This window comes from Lithobates pipiens, unplaced genomic scaffold (assembly GCF_037356315.1).
Source record: "Lithobates pipiens isolate NorthernLeopardFrog02 unplaced genomic scaffold, aLitPip1_a1.2 Scaffold_8, whole genome shotgun sequence".
Taxonomy (NCBI): domain Eukaryota; kingdom Metazoa; phylum Chordata; class Amphibia; order Anura; family Ranidae; genus Lithobates; species Lithobates pipiens.
Window position 1 is genome coordinate 410,767,232 of NW_027507903.1, and position 19,020 is coordinate 410,786,251.

The following is a 19,020-nucleotide window of genomic DNA, read 5'->3' on the forward strand; positions in this document are numbered from 1 at the left end:
CACCGATTTAATAATTTTGCATAAAAATGCATAACTGCAAGCTCTATCAGTTTCCTCTTCATAGCACCGACAACATAGACGCTTTGCATTTTTTTTATAGGTCAGCAGCAGTCTAGGCAATGTTAAAGAACACTGTGAAGGAAGCCATTGTGGAAGATAAGTTATAGACAGCCTCAGTTATTCACATGTTTAAATGATAATCTGCATAGTCGTTAATATTGACTCAGTCCTCAAATGGCTGCCATTACAAAAGTATCCCCTTAATCCAGAAAAAAAAAAAAAAAACACACGACCAGGAAAGTGCCATAAAAACAAGTTAATATTTACTCAAAAAGTAATTTGATACTGTCGGTAGACTGCATAGCAATATGACCATACTAAAATGGCATCCTATGTGTCCTGTTGCACACTGGCAGTACCCTCTGTTACAGTTGCATCTTTTGCAGGCAGCTCTTCACACGGTAAATTTTTTGCTTCAGCAATTAAACGTTTCACTCCCACCATCCACTGGCTGACTTCATTTACATGATCTACCATCAGGGACCTGTGTATTTCATCAGCAGAATTCCAATTGTGAATTTTCAACTCTGGAAAACAAAAAAGAAACAGTCATTATAGGTGTTTTATTCTTCAGTTACCCATTGCTACCATCTGAAATGAATAGCAGATTAGAAGGAAATGCTTCACCAAACTGCAGTTTGGCTAGGTATTCAGGGACAGGACAGCCACACTAATATATATCTCTTCAGCCCCCTGCCTTACTCACTTGCAGCACCGCTGCTTCAGACCTCACGCATAGGTCTTTGGGTTGCTCCTCAGTGTATGCTCACGCCTCAAGCTGCAGCCTCCCCCTCTTAGGGAACATGGTTATCCTCCTGACACTCAATTTTGGTTTTTTATTTTTATTTTTATTTCCTACAGATCAAATTACAGAGACTGTTGCTATGTAGTAACGCATTCGTTTCGTTTTTTAGGCCCCTTTAACACTGGGGCGGGAGCGGCGGTGATGGTAAAACGGTGCTATTTCTAGCGCCACTTTACCATCGTTTTAGCGGCGCTATTCAGCCTCTAGTGGGCCAGTTTTAACCACTGCTAGAGGCCGAAAAAGGGTTAAAACCGCCCAGAAACTGCCCACTGCAGCGGCACTTTGATTTCAATGGGCAGGAGCGGCGAAGGAGCGGTGTATACATCGCTCATTCACCTCTCCAAAGATGCTGCTTGCAGGAGTTTTTTTAACGTCTTGCAAGCACACCGCTCCAATGTGAAAGCAATCGGGCATACCAATAAAGCTTGCAAGGGTTGCAACTACTGAGTCTGTTCTCAATGTCATCTTGTTTTGCCAGGAGCTTATTGATCTGGTACTGCATGTGTTAGGATGAATTCAGTAATAGCGGGATTGCTTCCTCCACCTCACCTAATCTGGACTCCGAGGTCTTAACCCGCTCCCTGAGCTTATGGAGGTCCCGTTGGACCAGGGAGATATCCACCTTCAACTCCTCAATTTTAGTTGCAAGTGTGGCTTGTAGTGCAGAGATGGCCTCAAATACCTTGTCCGTATCTGCTCTCTCCCCTCCAACGTGGCTCCGCCATCTTCCTCCAGGGGTCTCTCATTCTGCAATATTTGTCCAGCTTGGCAGCCGCATCCGACTTTTTCGTCGGGGGCCATGGCTGATATAAAGAGGAGGCAGGTGTGATGCTGGTGTCAGTATAGGGGGTGAGCATGTTGGCTCAGGGTTTAGTATGGATACTGAAGGAAGGTATAGTAAGATGGCTGCCGTGATGGAGCTGGATGGCCACTGGAAACCAAGCCAGGTATATCTCTCCGACAGGTGCTCCAGTAACAATGTGGGGCCGGAATCTGGCGGAGAAGAGATAGGGAGGCTCGCTGGGGTGCAGCAAGATGGCTGCCACTCATGGGTTGGGGCTTGGGGATCGTCCGCAGGCTGGTGCTCGATAGTAGCACTGTGTAGGCTGTAAGTAAGTAGCGGTGAGCTCTCTCAGTACCTTGGGAGGAGGGATCCAGAAGTCAGCAAGGCCGGGATGCAGTGCTGGCTGGAAGGCCGGGAGGAGTAAGATGGCTGCGAGCCTCTGGGATTAGACCGAAGCCGCGGCCTTTCCTAAATGCGGCAGCAATGTGGGGGAGCACCTCATGAGGATCAATTAGAAAAGGATTAATGGACGGAACACACATCCTACTCCATGTTGCGTCAGGCCACGCCCCATCCTCCTGACACATTTTCACAAACGCCGCGTCTCTGGCCGAGGAGTCAGGAGGACTCCGCCCTATACTTTCTGTCTGCCAGGGTTGGAGCTTTCTCCAAGCGGGAGCTCTGAGCTCTAATCCTGGTAAAAATATAAACTCAGCCCACAGGTGTGCAATCAGCATGCCTTTCTTTGTAAAAAACAGGTGGAAAATGCTAATATACACAGTGAAATGGGTCGCCTTTCCAATATAAAAAAATTATATATATATATATATATATATATATATATATATATATATATATATATATATATATATATATATATATATATATATATATATATATATACACACACACACACACACACACACACACACACACACACACACACAACAAAAAAACATTTCAGTTAAAAAGGAGTTGTAAAGCATTCTATGCATTAAGATAAAAAAAAACCTGTGTGTAGTAGCCTCCCCAGCACCCCCTAATTATCTACCTGTGCCCCTTCTCTCTCCAGCAATGTCCACAATCCCCTCAGCCATCCAGGAGACTCCTCCTGATTGGCTGAGACAGAGCAGCTGGGCCATTGGCTCCCACGGTTGTCAAAGTCAGCCAGCCAATCAGGGGAGAGAGGGGGTGGGGCCAGGTCGGGGCACCCTGTCGGAATGGATACAGGGAGCTCTGACTCGGCTCGGGTCCCTCCTGTAGCTGCTGGCTGATGGACACTCAAAGGAGGGAGGGGCCAGGAGCAGCGAAGAGGGACCTGAGAAGAGGAAGATCCGGGCTGCTCTGTGCAAAACCAGCTGCACAGAGGAGGCAAGTATAGCATGTTTGTCATAAAAAAAAAAAAAAAAAAACAAGCCTTTAAAGTCACTTTAAGGATCCCATTATTGTCTCCCATTGTTAGGAAGGATCATCAATACAGCAATGTATGACATATACAGGTTTGCATTTACAGTGCTATACTATATATTGGACAATATACAGAGGACACATAGATCCTGAAAAATATAAGAGTCACATCAGAGACTGTGGGGGTACATGCCAACCAGGGTCCTTAAATACAATTTGTGGGCGACCTCTATTTTCATAAGTGGTTCTACATATGGGTAGGATTTGGTTAATCTGTGTTTTTCAGGTATCTGGGGCTGTGGGAGCAGTGGTGATGCGGAGGGCGCAGTCGGTGTGATCGCCCTGGGCGCAACTTTTAGAGGGGTGCAGAAAGTCTTGGGTGGGTAAAACTGTGGGACTGCAGCAGTAAGACACAGTACTGGGCTGGGGAGCATGTGTGGTGTGTGCAGGGCTGGAATGGAGGGAGGGAATGGGGATGGGGGCAGGACGAGAGCCGTCAGATTACATACAGTGAGAATCTCCTGTTTACTTAGCGGCCTCTGTAATAAGAAGTCACGTCTCCTGGGTCGGCATTGGACCAGTGTTCTGTCTATCATGGTCCAGGAGGCGGGACTTTGTATTAAAGAGTCCGCCGAGTAAACAAGAGATTCTCGCTGTATGTAATCTGACGGCGCTCGTCCCACCTCCCTCCCTGTCCCCTCCAAGGCAGCAGTAATCTAAGGTGAGGCTGCAGAAGGGCATTGATCAGGCTGTATTTATGGCAATGGTGAGGCTGCATATATGGGCATTGACATATATGTATATAAAATTCCTAAAATGTACCATAAGGGATTTAATACTGTACCAGTGAAAGGGATTAAAGTCCATGAGTTGGGGGCACAAATTACTTGCCTTGCCCCAGGCGCTGACAACCCACACTACGCCACTGTGTGGGGGTAGTGTCCTTACAGGTTGAAAGAATATCCTTTTTTTTTTTTTTTTTTTTTTTTTTTTTAACATTAAACAGGTATTTGCAGGAAACACTTAGCATGAAAGCATGAAGACGCACTAGATATCACTATCTAAACTGCATCTTCAATTTTTAGTATAAAAAAGGTAGAAAGTGTAATCAGGGTACTTACCCTTTACCAATATTCCCATTCTTCTCCTCACGGGACTTGATAGCTTCCCACTGTTCCACATTTCTTCCAGCATGGCAAGTCTCTTGCTTATATCAAGAAACACTTGTTTCTGGAAAATAAAACAATTCACATATGAATGTTAAAACAGCAGACTGAACCATTTTGGCCAACACATTTGCACTGGTCATTAGATCTCTGACAGTTTGAAAAGCAGGTTAGACTGTTGAATATAAAAGCCTAATGCTGCATGCTTATGGACAACCTGAATACGCTGAAAAAGTTTCGCACTGCTATAAAATTAGCTCATGAGGAGTTCCCACGCATAGGGCTTACAACCTGCTGGGTGCAAGTGGTAAATATTATTCACACATTTTAAAACTACCTGACTAAAAACAATATTAACATGTTTATAATATTTTTAGTATGTTAATATTTGTAGAAGTATTTTTAGTGAACCCCCCACCCACAAAAACATGCTTTTTAAAAATCTGTTTTAGCCAGCTATAAAAAAACTGCAGTGTATTTGTTAAAGAACTGCAGAGATACATGCAGGTAAAGCCACCTAATGTAGAGAATGTATAGTGTTCAGTTTAAGGGATTCATATAAATGAAATGACAATTACTAGTTTCCTCCAGGTCCAACAACAAATGTATGCTTAAGTGGAGTGACCGACTTCAACATAGAACATAGTTGAGCAGAGTCCGATCTAGTCAGGGTTTGGTTGAGCTCAAACAGCCATCTATACGGACCCTAAATGGTAACTCCACTACTTTCTTGAGAAAAAATAAATAAAATGTATATAGCAAAAACAATTGCTACACATGTAATATTGTAATTGAATGTTATTAAAAAAAATTACCTTTTCTTTTCGATCTTCAGCACTGTAATTTTCTGTCGAATGCAATATGGCAACCCGGAGGTGTTATGTACACAGGTGGTGTACGGAACGTCCCCCCCCCCAGAAATGTAATTTCCTGGTTGTGTAATTGGCTTACTGATTTTTCCAGAACTCTGCACTAAGATACAAGTCAAATTCTGGCCATCCTCTGCATGAATGCAAACATTTATTTTTGGTGAGATGCGCCCAAAGCGAAATCACGTCTAAAGGGATTTTCAGACCCTGACACTTTCCTTATTAGTACCCTGCAAGTTCAGCAGCAGATTGGAAATAATAAAGTCACTCCCATCCACATTCACACAGACAGTTTTTTCTTCAGAATAACAAAAGATAGGAATTTGTAACAAAGTTTGGAAAATCCCTGCAATGTTCACAGATCACCCAGAGGTAGAGCTACACGATTCTGGGAAAAATCAGAATCATTATTTTTTTGGCTTAGAATAAAGATCACTATTCTCTCACGATTCTCGTGGCACAACATCATCTTTCACATTATAAGAAAAAAAAATGGCCTAACTTTACTGTTTCGTTTTTTTAATTAAATGTGAAAGACTGCTGCGCCAATACATAAAATGTGTGACATAAAATATTGCAACAACCACCATTTACATAATACAATGTTTGGGGAATCTACACAATTTCCTACTAAAAAATGATTTGAACTAGAAACCAAGAGGTGTCAGGAAAAGTCTTTAATTGGTTAAACTTCCCTCATTTACAGAATGAAGTTCATTCCTTCTACAGAACAAAACGTTCCAATGTTTATAGTTAGCTCAGTGGCTGAGGAATGTTGTGAAACTTGGCAGACTGCCTGTTTTTTTTTTTGTGGGCTTGAGCAGAGTACTCTGCAAAGAATCGGGAAAATTCTTTGCTAAGATAGTGAGGGGGGAAAGAAATGCAATCTCGAATCGTGAAACGTTTAATTGTGCAGCTCTACCCAGAGGGGATTGTTTTTTTTCTCAACAAAAGTGGAGTTACTCTTTAACATTAGGCATCTGGGTTTGCCCCTTTACTAAATCCCAGTAAATGACAGAACAGTTAGTACAGAAGAGTTGAAAACTTACAAAGCATCTTGATGCTCATGCTGAGGAGAGGTACAGTTAAAAGGGATAAAAAAAAAAAAAAAAAAAAATGTGCATTTGTCTTTTTTCTTTTTTTAACTAGGAGCCTGGAAAGCATTTCACCTGCAATCATCAGATCACAGGTGCCATGCAGGACTCTTATGCCGTGTACATACGACCGGACTTTTTGTCAGATTCGGTCCGACAGTCTTCCCGACGGAGTTCCAGTGGACTTTCTGAATGAACGGACTTGGACACACACAATCATACCAAAGTCCGACGGATTCGAACGTGATGACATACGACCGAACTAGAATAAGGAAGTTCATAGTCAGTAGCCAATAGCTGCCCTAGCGTCGGTTTTTGCCTGTTGGACTAGCATACACGCGAACGGACTGTCAGTGAATCTGTCTGTTTGTACCTTGTAGGAGCCGGCAGTTACACTGGCAGGAAGACTCAATGAACTACCTAGAACACACAACAGCGCCCTGGTAGTTCATGGAGAACTGCAAGCCAACAGTCACAAATGATGTGGGTACTTGTAGTTTCCCATTCACAGAACTCAGTGAATGAATGAATGAATGAATGACGTGATGGGGTGGGCGTAACCCTGCAAAGCTGCATTTATTGTTAAAAATATTGACAGCAAGTGGGGGGAGAAGACTAGATGCAGCGGATCCAGCAGCGGCTGCAGGAGTGGGAACATGTTACATGTTCTACCCTAAATTATTTAATCACTTCCTCAGCAAGTAGATTTTTTTATCTTTTAGTCCTTCCCAATGTTCCAGTTTAAGCAGATGCCATAACTGCTGCCCCAGATTCATGTTTCAGGGTGGATCATTTCTCTGGCAGCATCCTATGGAGCTACCCTTGCATGCATGGGCTAGAGTTACAGTATGTCTCCCTATATTGTGTGCTAGAAACATACAGCCCAGCTAACTTTCCTTCTTCCCCCCTCACTTCTCCAAGCTAACAGACCACCTGGAGATTGCACTGTCCACTGTTGAATTTTTCCTAAGAAGACCAGAAGTTCAGAAAAAAGGCAATGAGAGAGCAGGAGCCGACAGCACTTAAATTTGCAAACGTTTTACTTAGGAAGGTTTATTTTAGTGTGCTTAATCTGTTAAATGTTAAGTGGTTGCTATAGGGGGCACTCGACAGGGGTAAGGGACATCGGCAGGGGGACCTGGGAAGAACAGGGCTGCTATGTGCAAAAAGGTAGGTAAGTATAGGGGGGGGGGGTATTCTCGTCGACCAGACCCCGATGTCGGAAGAAGAACCCCGGACGGCAGTAGCGACGATAACGAAGAAAGCCGGGCTCCTCCGCTAGTAAAAGAGCAGAAGATAGCGGAGGAGTCCGGCGAGAAGACCCCCCCCCACCCCCCCCCCCCAAGACGAAAGAAGAGAAGACCACCGGAGCTGTCTAATACATTTTAAAAACTTGTGTTGTTTTTCTTTATTTACACTTTTTTTCACTAAGTGAATGGGTAAGGGTACATTGTACCCCATACTCATTCACATAGGGTGGGGGGGCGGTATTCCGATAAGCCCCCCGCCCGCAGACCCCGACAACCAATGTCCAGGGTTGTCGGGAAGAGGTCCTTGTCCTCATCAACATGGGGACAAGGTGCTTTGGGGTGGGGGGACCGCAGGGCCCCCTTTTTCCCCAAAGCACCCCCCATGTTGAGGGCATGCGGCTCAGGAGGAGGGGGGGGCTGTCACTCGTCCCCACCCCCATTCCTGACCAGCCGGGCTGCGTGCTCGGATAAGGGTCTGCTATGGACTTTGGGGGGGGGGACCCCCACGCCGTTTTTTCGGCGTAGGGCTTCCCCTTTAAATCCATACCAGGTGACGGGGCCAGCGAGGTGTCAATCTCGCTGATGGAGGCGGCGACATTGACCTCCTTCGCTAGTTGCGTCTACCTGGAGCCACGTTCAAAATGAACAGACTTTTCTCCGTGTGTGGGTAAGTCCGTTCATTTCAAAAGTCCGGCGGACTAGCACACAGACGGGCAGATTCCGGCGGACAATTTAGAGCCAAAACTTCTAAGTCCGCCCTTTTGGAAAGAAAAAGTTCGCCAGAGCCCCCACACGGGCAGATTGTCCGGCGGTCCGATCGTGTGCATGCCGCATAAGATTCTAGAAATAAAAACTGTTTCCCATCTCATGAAGGCTGTGACAATAGGAATAAAATTTACATAGTACAATCATCTAGAAAATTAAGAATAGTAAATGTGTAACAAATAATCAGCACAATTCTTTTAAACAAATAGAAAGTTGTGATGATCTAGTTTAATTCAACAGGACACCTTAATTAAGTCCTTGCAGGCGTCCAAGATTTCATGGAGTGGGGTTAAAACAACCTTAACATCTACAGGAGTCTCAGACTCTGTTTGACTGGAACACGACTTTGAGTCATCCGCTCTGAGGGGCGAGGAAACTTGTCCTAGAGGAGGAGGTCCAATGCTGTTTTTTGGAACTGTTGGTGGCATCTTTGGAGGGGTGGAAAAAGAAAGTGGTTGCCCAGAAGATGCTAAAATAAAAACAGAAACATGCTTTAACCATAAATTATTAACAAGTCCTTCTATTTGTAACACAATGACCAATGGTTACACACAAACTGTATCTATGCATGCACAAAATATCTTACATTGGACACCATCCTTTCTCCAACACAATATGCTATCAAAGGTGATCTAGACTAGCAATAAAGAAAAAAAGGGTCAAGACTTGCTTCCTTTGGCGCCAAACTAAAAGCCACCAACTCTTACCACTAATGCAACACTTCCTTCCTATTCACCCCCCCCCTGTTCTAGACAATCTAAATTCAAGGACGTCTCATGCTTGGAAAGGAATAGGCCCATTCCATTTTGGCCACCTGGTGGATGCCAGAACCAGAGTATTAAGGTCCTTCCAAGATCTTCAAAACACTTATAATCTCCTTTAGCAGGCTCTTTTTTGAATACTTACAGATACGCCTCTACGCTCAATCCATGAATGGCACGCTTGAATTTCCTAAGCGAAGAACGTTCAAGAAAACCTGCCTTGGAGGTCCACTCAGCAAAAGGGTCAATTAAAAAAAAAAAAAAAAAAAATCTATAAGATACTGGTTTAATCACTTTCCCAATCTTCTCTCCAACACCCCTATATGAAGAAATGGGAACAAATACAGGGTGCGCACAAATGCCAAGAAGGCTATTTAAACTGCACTATGGCCTTGGTTCCTTGCTGTTTGCTCTATTAAGTTTCCTGAATACCTGCTACCTGTTCCTGTGTGTACTCCCGGTTATTGACTTGATCTGCTCCCGACTCTGCCTGAACACTGCCTGTACCTACCCCGGCCTTGTCTATGGATTTCGTCTCTACCTGCCCATCTGTCTGCCTTTACCACTTTTACTTGTTCTGCCTTTCCGTTGCTGTCCCAGACTGCCTGACCCCATTTACCCGCATCTGAACCTGCTGACCTGTGCCTATCTCCTGTTCCGGTCTCCCTGCCTGTACAACCTTCTCTTCAGCAATGCACACACTGCTTTTCAGCATCCTGCTAAGGAAGGCCAGCCAGGCACTCATGCCCACTCTGTGCTCAGGTGTTCCTGTCACTTTACCAGGGTTCCTTAGAGGTGTAAGAAAAGCCTAGCTCCACACGTCAGGTCCAACACCAGGTATGTTACAACATGACATCGGACGACAACAGAAGTGGTGGGGTTGGCACTTAGCAAGTTACTGGGGGAAGCTGTACATCGCACTGTATCTCTCGGGACTGAGACGTCTGGACCCAGGGCTCGATGGACTAATCTGCATGGATTATTGGAACACCACTACTTATTTCATCTCATGATAATATCCTCCTAAAGAAGTTCAGCTCACAAATATAAATGTCACCAATGTGTAATTTTTAGTTTCACATGAAGTGGAAAAAAAAAAAAATCTGTTGTTATCTCCTGTTTTCTCATAACGCATCATTTTTTTCTAGTGTAGTGTTATTTTATTATCAACTAAAACATCTCCTTTTCCTTCTCTTTCCCATAGTCAGCTAATGGATCTCTTAATTATAACCATCCCAATCACTACCACTTTGGTGGTAACTAATCTTTGACAATTGCCTTTTACAGTTCGTTTTTCATAAGGGCCCATTCATAACATATTCATTGAGCTGCACTGATCAGCATAGAATAAAACATACTCAACACATGGGAACATAAAAAAAAAAAAAAATTGTCTGCATTTTCACATAGTGCAACTCCCAACAACACAGCACATCAACTTGAAAGGCATTTTGTGACACTTTGATAAAGTAAAAAAAGAATAAAGTGAATTGTGTGATGCATTGTGATGATGCATAGCACCCCCTTTGTGATGTACACCAGCATGCACATGTTTTAGTGTACAGGCTGATGTGTGGGAGCCTTTAACCTGTGGTCAGGAGTAAATAAAAAAAAAAAAAAAAAAAAGACAGAACTGAGAAGCCATATATAGAAACATTTGTTGAACAGGTTCCCTCCGGCATAATTTAGGGAGGTTTAAAGGATAAGATGCAGGTATAACTACTACAGGACTATCTATGATCTTCTTCATCAATAAGGGGAACACAATAGATTAGCGAAAATCGAGTGATTATCTTTCCTGCAACCCATGGTTGCAGGAAAGAAAAAAATCGCATTATCTATGACTTGCTTTAATATGTAAATTTGTAGTCAACTGTACATAAGTAGTTAGTTACATAGTTAGTCTGGTTGAAAAAAAAGACACAAGTCCATCTAGTTCAACCAATTAAAGTAACACATTCACTGCTTACCGTGATTCACACAGAAGAGTACACTATAAATCTTCTACTGTCTCCTACCTGTAGGTGGATCCTGTAAAGGTACTGGTAATCTTTTATTCAACAATGTACGTTTTCCACCTCCGGATACCTGCAAGCCATAAGAGAATTGGGGAGGGTCATTCCAGCCCTTTTCTTTGTTCCCTGTTAGAAAAGAAAAATGTGTTACAGGTTTTAAACTTGAAGTATTGCTCTTTATTTTAGTTTGTTTTGTGGAAAATATCAATAAAACATCCTGAGTCTTTAAGAAGTACAGAGGTTTAGCTGCTTATTACCTCTATTCCATATTAGGCAAGATATAAAATTCCAAACAGCATTTCATTAAAGCAACATTAAACCCAACATTTATTATATTGCAGCTTGCCAATTTTTAGATGTTGTTGCTGCATTTGTTTTCTTTTAGGCTTTCTTTCCTTGATTTTCAGCTGGTAATCCAGTCAGTAAGTCTTAATTTTTCATCAGAACAAGCTCTCCTGCAAATGTAGCAGTTAGTTGTGTTAAGACAAACCATTTACCACCAACAGGGGTGCTTACCATGGTCATCTTATTTATTCATGCAAAATCTTTATCCTAAGACCCCTATCACACTGGGCCGTTTTGTAGGCGCTATTGCGCTAAAAATAGCACCTGCAAACTGACCTAAAACAGCCGCTGCTGTGTCTCATGTGAGAGCCCCGAGGGCTTTCACACTGGAGCAGTGCGGTAGCAGGACGGGAAAAAAAATCCTGCTAGCAGCATCTTACACCGCTCCTGGCCATTGAAATCAATGGGGCACCGTGGCTATACCGCTGGCAAAGAGCCTCTGCTCTCAACCGATAGTGGGGGTAAAACCGCTAGCGGCTAAATAGCGCCACAGATCCGACTGGTAAAGGAAGATGCTTATACTTGCCTATTCTCGAGGTGTTCCTGTCTGCTCATGTGATCAGCTCCCTGCCGCCGGCTTCAGGGGAGAGGAGGGGGACAGCTGACAACGGATGCCCGATAGTACCAGACTGGAGCACCGATTTTAGATTATAGTTTGGAATCCCACCTTAAAGGATCTACTACTAGCGGTATGGTGCAAGATCCCACAGCATATCTTCAGGGATATGGCATCTATGCCTTGATGGGTCTGAGCTGTTTTGGCAGCAAAAGGGGCACCTACTCAATTTTAGGTGGGTGGTCATTAAGATATGGCTAATTTTCATGTGTATATACAGTATCTCACAAAATTGATTACACCCCTCACACTTTTTGTAAATATTTTATTATACCTTTTCATGTGACAACACTGAAGAAATGACAATGATGAAGTAGTGAGTGTACAGCTTGTATAACAGTGTAAATTTGCTGTCCCCTCAAAATAACTCAACACACAGCCATTAATGTCTAAACCGCTGGCAACAAAAGTGAGTACACCCCTAAGTGAAAACTTTGGGCCCAATTTTCCCTTCCCGGTGTCATGTGACTCAGCGTTACAAGGTCTCAGGTATGAATGGGGAGCAGGTGTGTTAAATTTGTTGTTATCGCTCTCACTCTCTCATACTGGTCACTGGAATTTCAACATGGCACCTCATGGCAAAGAACTCTGAGCATCTGAGGATCTGAAAAAATAGGATTTTTTATAACAGCTTACCTGTAAAATCCTTTTCTAGGAGTACATCACAGGACTCCCAGTTAGGGGAGGGGTTATATAGGGGACTAAACTTCCTGTCTAGGGTGTTCCAGTGTCCATCACCTAGTGGTGCCTATATAACCCATCAGTGAATACTGAGGCTCTGTGTCCTGTGATGTACGATAAAGAAAAAAGAATTATTGCTCTGCATAAAGATGACCTAGATCAGTGGTCATCAACCCTGTCCTCAGGGCCCACTAACAGCCCAGGTTTGCAAGATAACTGAAATACATCACAGGCGATATCATTTGATGCTCAGTGATTGCAGTCTTCTAGTCTGCGTCTCCCAAAAGTAATACATAAAACCTGGCCTGTTAGTGGGCCCTGAGGACAGGGTTGATAACCACTGGCCTAGGATATAAGAAGATTGCCAAGACCCTGAAACTGATCTAAAGCAAAGACCATACAGTGGTTTAACAGGACAGGTTCCACTCAAAACAGGCCTCGCCATCGTTGGCCAAAGAGGTTGAGTGCACGTGCTCAGCGCATATCCAGAGGTTATCTTTGCATTGCTGCAGAGATTGAAGGGGTGGGGGGGGGGGGGGGGGGGGTCAGCCTGTCAGTGCTCAGACCATACGCCACACACTGCATCAAATTGGTCTGCATGGCTGTCGTCCCAGAAGGAAGCCTCTTCTAAAGACAATGCACAAGAAAGATTGCATAAAGTTTGCTGAAGACAAGAAGAAGACTAAGGACATGGATTTCTGGAACCATGTCCTGCGGTTTGATGAGACCAAGATAAACGTATTTGGTTCAGATGGTTTCAAGCGTGTGTGGCGCCAACCAGGTGAGGAGTACAAAGACAAGTGTGTCTTGCCTACAGTCAAGCATGGTGGTGGGAGTGTCATGGTCTGGGGCTGCATGAGTGCTGCCGGCACTGGGGAGCTACAGTTCATTGAGGGAACCATGAATGCCAACATGTACTGTGACATACTGAAGCAGAGCATGATCCCCTTCCTTCAGAGACTGGGCCACAGGGCAGTATTCCGACATAATAACGACCCCAAACACACCTCCAAGACCACCACTGCCTTGCTAAAGAAGCTGAGGGTAAAGGTGATGGACTGGCCAAGCATGTCTCCAGACCTAAACCCTATTGAGAATCTGTGGGACATCCTCAAATGTAAGGTGGAGGAGCGCAAGATCTAACATCCACCAGCTCCGTGATGTCGTCATGGAGGAGTGGAAGAGGACTCCAGTGGCAAACTGTGAAGCTCTGGTGAACTGCATGCCCAAGAGGGTTAAGGCAGTGCTGGAAAATAATAGTGGCCACACAAAATATTAACACTTTGGGCCCCATTTGGACATTTTCACTTAGGGGTGTACTCACTTTTGTTGCCAGCTGTTTAGACTTTAATGGGTGTGTTGAGTTATTTTGAGGGGGCAGCAAATTTACACTGTTACACACAACACAATCAGTACCCACCAGGGATACCCACCAGTGCCAGCAGTACCCACCAGCCGTACCATCCACCAGGGATGCCTACCAGCAGTGCCAGTACCATCCACCAGGGATACCCACCAGCCATACCATCCACCGGGGATACCCACCAGCTGTACCCTCTACCAGGGAAACTCACCAGCAGTGGCAGCAGTACCCCCCAGGGATACCCACCAGCAGTACCAACCAGGGATTTCCACCAACAGTGCCAGCAGTACCAAACAGGGATACCCATCAGCATTTCCCACCAGAGATACCCACCAGCAGTACCATCCACCAGGGATACCCACCAGCAGTGCAAGCAGTACCATCCACCAGGGATACCCAGCAGCAGAACCAGCAGCAGTATCCGCCAGTGGAGAAGTGAGGCTAAAAGGAGCATGAAGACTGGTGGGGAAGCTAGAATAAAAACAAAGCAGGAGGACTGGAGTTAAGTGACAGGGTGGAGAAGCAACTTGTAAGTGAAAGTGAAACTGTAGCAAGAAATGGTCAAAAAACTGATGTGTGGCGGAGCTGTGTAAATCTCATGACTTGATGGACACAGAACATGGAACCTGCGCATCCATGTCCATGCACCCATCCATGTGTACTCGTCAGTCCTGGTTGTGTGGGCGAGTGTGTACAGCCAATGCGCACCTATTCATTTTATATGGATAGCCTGCGCACAGCTCAGCAGTTGTAATGAGCCTGATGTTCGAGTCGAACGTAAGTTGGGTTTTTACCTGTTCACTGAACAGTGAACAATATGCAGTGTTCGCAGCAAGTTCGAAAACCGCCGGAACACCATTAGTCTATGGGACACTAACATGAAAAATCTAAAAAGTGCTCATTTTAAAGGCTTATATGCAAGTTAGTGTCATAAAAAGTGTTTGGGGACTCGGATCCTGCCCCAGGGGACATGTATCAATGCAATTTTTTTATTTTTTTTTATTTTTTTAAATGCCCGTTTTTTCAGGAGCAGTGATTTTTTTTTTTTAAGGCTTAAAGTGAAACAATAAAAATGAAATATTCCTTTAAATATCGTGCCTGGGGGATGTCTATAGTATGCCTGTAAAGTGGCACAATTTTCTCACTGGCGTCAGAAGGGGCGGGGTCACACATTTACGTCACTGGGTGGCCCCATCCTCGGCTATATAAGAACTGTCACAGAGAAGAAGCATCAGTCGGCAGGAGCCTCCCATTGAGGCGGAATGGTCGCAGCTTTTTATTTATTTTTTTACTTTTTTGGTCCGTCGGGAGGCGTGAATTTACATCACAGGACATTTTTAATTTTTTAATAAAGGACTTGTACCACGCTGTCTCGTGTCTTTTACATGGGGGGGGGTCCCCTTGTTAAAGAGGGCTTCCAGATTTCGATAAGCTCCTGCCCACATAACCCTCCCCCCCCCCCCCAACACCAGGCAGGGGTTGTGAGGATGAGGCCCTTGTCCACATCAACATGGAGACAAGGTGCTTTGGGGTCAGACCCCAAAGCACCCTCCCCATGTTGAGGGCATGTGGCCTGGTACATTTCAGGAGGGGGAGATGCGCATTCCCGCCTCTTTACCTACGGCATACCAGTTAGTGCGCTCAGATAAGGGTCTGGTATGGATTTTGGGGGGGGGGGGGCCCCTAAGGCATTTTTTATAAATTATGGTGCAGGGTTCCCCTTAGAATCCATACCAGACCTGAAGCGTCTGGTATGGGTTGGGGGGGGGGGCTACGCCATTTTTTTTTTCAATTTGGCACAGGGTTCCCCTCAATTTCCAAAGCAGACCTGAAGGGCCTGGTATAGATTTTAGGGGGAGCCCAATTTTTTTTTTATTATTTTGGTTCGGGGTTCCCCTTAATATTTATACCAGACCCAAAGGGCCTGGTAATGGACTGGGGGGGGGGGGGGGGGGGAGCTCATGCTCATTTTTTTTAAACAAGTTTTATCTATAATGCCGAGACCCGACAATTCTTTGTAGCGGCGATAAGTTTTAAATGACAATTTTCCCTTTAGAAATGTCATTTTGTGCAGGGACTGTTTTAAAACACGGGAAAAATGCGCCACTTTACAGGCATACTATAGACAACCCCCAGGTACGAAATGTAAAGGAATATTTCACTTTTATTGTTTCACTTTAAGCATTATTAAAATCACTGCTCCCGAAAAAACAACCGTTTTTAAAACTTTTTTTTGCATTGATACATGTCCCCTGGGGCAGGACCCGGGTCCCCAAACACTTTTTATGACAATAACTTGCATATAAGCCTTTATAGTTAGCACTTTAGATTTTATTTATGTCCATGTCCCATAGACTTTAACAGTGTTCGTGCGTTCTGCTGAATTTTGTTGTTCGGTTCATCCCTACCCATCAGTAGTAATAAAACAAAAGGGAACAAATGGCGCTAAGCTCCTGTGTGAAGGAGCCCTAAAGCAAAAAATGTATGTGGGTGGGGGGTGTTGCCTAAATAGAAGTACTACTTTAACTTTATGGAAGGGTCACAAAATGACACTTCATTCAAGTCTATGAAATGCACTGAGGAGTAGGGATGAGCTCCGGCGTGTTCGCATGGTCCACGTGCAGAGCCCGCCAGGAAGTCTGCGCAGCGCTAATCACAGGCAGTGAGACATTGCCCCTATGCGCAGATCGGACAATGTCTGACTGCCTGTGATTAGCACAGCGCTGCGCCGACTTCCTGGCAGGCTCTGCACGTGGAGCATTCGAACACGCCTGAGCCCATCTCTACTGAGGAGCGATGAAAGCACAAGGCACAGCAGCCCAACTCAGCGCTGTGATCAGAACACAATGGTTTTCTATACTCGTTTGTGTTGATCTATAGAGATGAACACAGATGACAATACTGTTGCAAAACTACAAGTCCCACCATGCCTTTACCTGTGGGAGTCATGCTTGTAACTGTCAGCCTTGCAAAGCCTCATGGGACTTGTAGTTTCATAACAGCTGTAGGACCGTCAGTTTGAGACCCCTCTGCTTAGGACAAGAAGGGATATGTCCCCAGCACACCTGGGATGTAAAGTCCGAACAACACATGTAGCAGATTTACTGAATGAGCCCCAAGTAAAGTGGTATATTTCATCATCAATAATAACAATCAGCGAGCAGGGTTCTCTATCTGCACACACCATCCTCCCCATATCCTCTTACCTGGCTTCACATACAGCTCAGCCATGGCTCCAGTCCCCTCCCTCTCCAGGAACTCTCACTGCTGCTTCGTGGCTGCTTTTTTTTTTTTTTTTTTTTCAATCAAAGCTTTATTTGTAAGACCAAAACACTGCTGCTCCTTCATTTGCTGTGTAGCTAAAGAAGAGCTGCCAGTGCAGTTGAATGATTATCCAGGCACAGAAGCAGAGAACAGTCTCATATACAGGGAGGGACAGAGCAGAATTATATATTATAGGTTTCTTAGATACATATTGGTCTCTGTCATACCTCCCAACTTTTGAACTTGAGAATGAGGGACATTTAAGGGAGATTTATGATAGTGAAAGGGGCTTAAGGGCACTTGAAGTTTTTTTGCAATACAGTGTAATGACATATTCAGCGACCCATCGCAGTTTGCTATGGAAGCGATGTTATGTCGCCACCATCTTGCTACACCCCACACTCCTCCATAGTAAGTATACACTAAGAGGGGGAAAGCGGACATGTTGTTACACCCACTGGAGTTTTGCATTTTACACGCAGGGCTGGTGCAAAGATTTTCGACACCCTAGGCGAAACCTAATTTTGCCGCCCTCATTGGCTCCACCCCTGACCCCACCGCCTTTGCCCTGTCCATGTGACAGGAGGCAGCGCTATACAGGAAGCATTGTCTCTGCTTCCTCTAGCCCTGGGGCTCCAGTGCTGTGTTGCGCTTCTAATTACACCACCGGCTGGACAGAGCAGCTTCCTGTGACTGAGTTAGTTACATGCTGCAGCCTGCAAAGCATGCAGACGTGGAGGAAAATCAGCAGCCGGGCGCCCCCTAGGCAGCAGTACGCCCTAGGCGGCTGCCTAGTTTGCCTAGTGGTAGCACCGGCCCTGTTTACACGTATTTATAATAGTAAAGTCAGTTTATATAGTGAAACACTATAACACAGTACGCACAACTACGTCTGACTCCTTAGATCTTGAATTTTAAAAGCAGCAGCAACCCTGCTATTTTCACAGGTTTGATAATCTGACAGAAGTTCGCTGCTTTTAAAATTCAATATCTAAGCAGTCGGACGGAGTTCTAAGTCCTGTATTTGACTATAGAAACTCACTTTACTGTTATAAATGTAGCTCCGGCTCCTGAAGAGCACGCGATATGTGTTTTTTTCTATTTAAAATTCCTAAAGCCACAGTTGGGTTTTAGGGTTAATTATACCAAATTATGGTTTCAGTACCAGTCTAGCTGGATTGCACTGGGTTTTGCTTGGCCACAGGTGTCACCACTGGCAAGTGTGAAAACGCAGTTTAGCTAGGCAATACGCCATTCTTTCTCGGAACCAGCCCAGTGGGAGTGTCATCTTGCTGTGCATTCTGGGAGAGGGTACTTAAGGTACTGAAATCACATGCTTCTGGGTTCTGTCTGGTTGGTCCTGGTCCTCCTGAACAGCCCCCATGGTCCTCATGGCCTCGGGTGCGGATCCATCCAATTCCAATTCCAAGTCTCGGGGCTGGCTAGCCCGAGGCAAAGTAACTGGGAGGGGGATTCAAAGGTGGTCCGGTGCCGTCTCATCTGTGGAGAGGCCCAGCAACTGGAGAAGCAACCAGGACTCTTCGGGAGAAGGCCATGCACAAGGCTGGCTTCTCAGAAGCAGCCTGGAGGCTCAGTTGAAAGACACTACACTCATAAGGTATTGCCGGACCGGCTGCGAGATACTGGTACCGTATGATAGCTCTCTAAATTTATCTACATCCTTCAGTTACAGTCAAGTCTGTGGCAGAGACTTTATTCGTAAGTGTTCTACATCCAAGTCTGTGGCAAAGACTTTACTTTATCTAAACACTCTA

The 19,020-nt window shown here is 44.8% G+C and overlaps 1 protein-coding gene across 1 annotated transcript; it reads right to left on the bottom strand.

The window, feature by feature from the left end:
* Positions 1–301: 301 nt before the first annotated feature.
* On the bottom strand, positions 302–17,264 carry SRA1 (steroid receptor RNA activator 1). The gene is made up of 5 exons (XM_077474129.1): positions 17,188–17,264; positions 10,980–11,102; positions 8,446–8,669; positions 4,178–4,286; positions 302–587 (listed from the first exon to the last, which is right to left on the bottom strand). Exons 1-5 carry the CDS (start codon positions 17,210–17,212, stop codon positions 391–393), a joined length of 678 nt encoding a protein of 225 aa, XP_077330255.1. The 5' UTR covers positions 17,213–17,264; the 3' UTR covers positions 302–390.
* Between the last annotated feature and the right edge of the window lie 1,756 nt (positions 17,265–19,020).

Excerpts from the sequence above, each read along its gene's own strand:
- SRA1 (XM_077474129.1), bottom strand. The coding sequence starts at position 17,212 with ATGGCTGAGCTGTATGTGAAGCCAG. Across the intron at positions 11,103-17,187 it reads TGAGCTGTATGTGAAGCCAG|GGAACAAAGAAAAGGGCTGG; the intron begins GTAAGAGGATAT and ends CTTTTCTAACAG. Across the intron at positions 588-4,177 it reads AATGGGAATATTGGTAAAGG|AGTTGAAAATTCACAATTGG; the intron begins GTAAGTACCCTG and ends TTTGTTTTCCAG.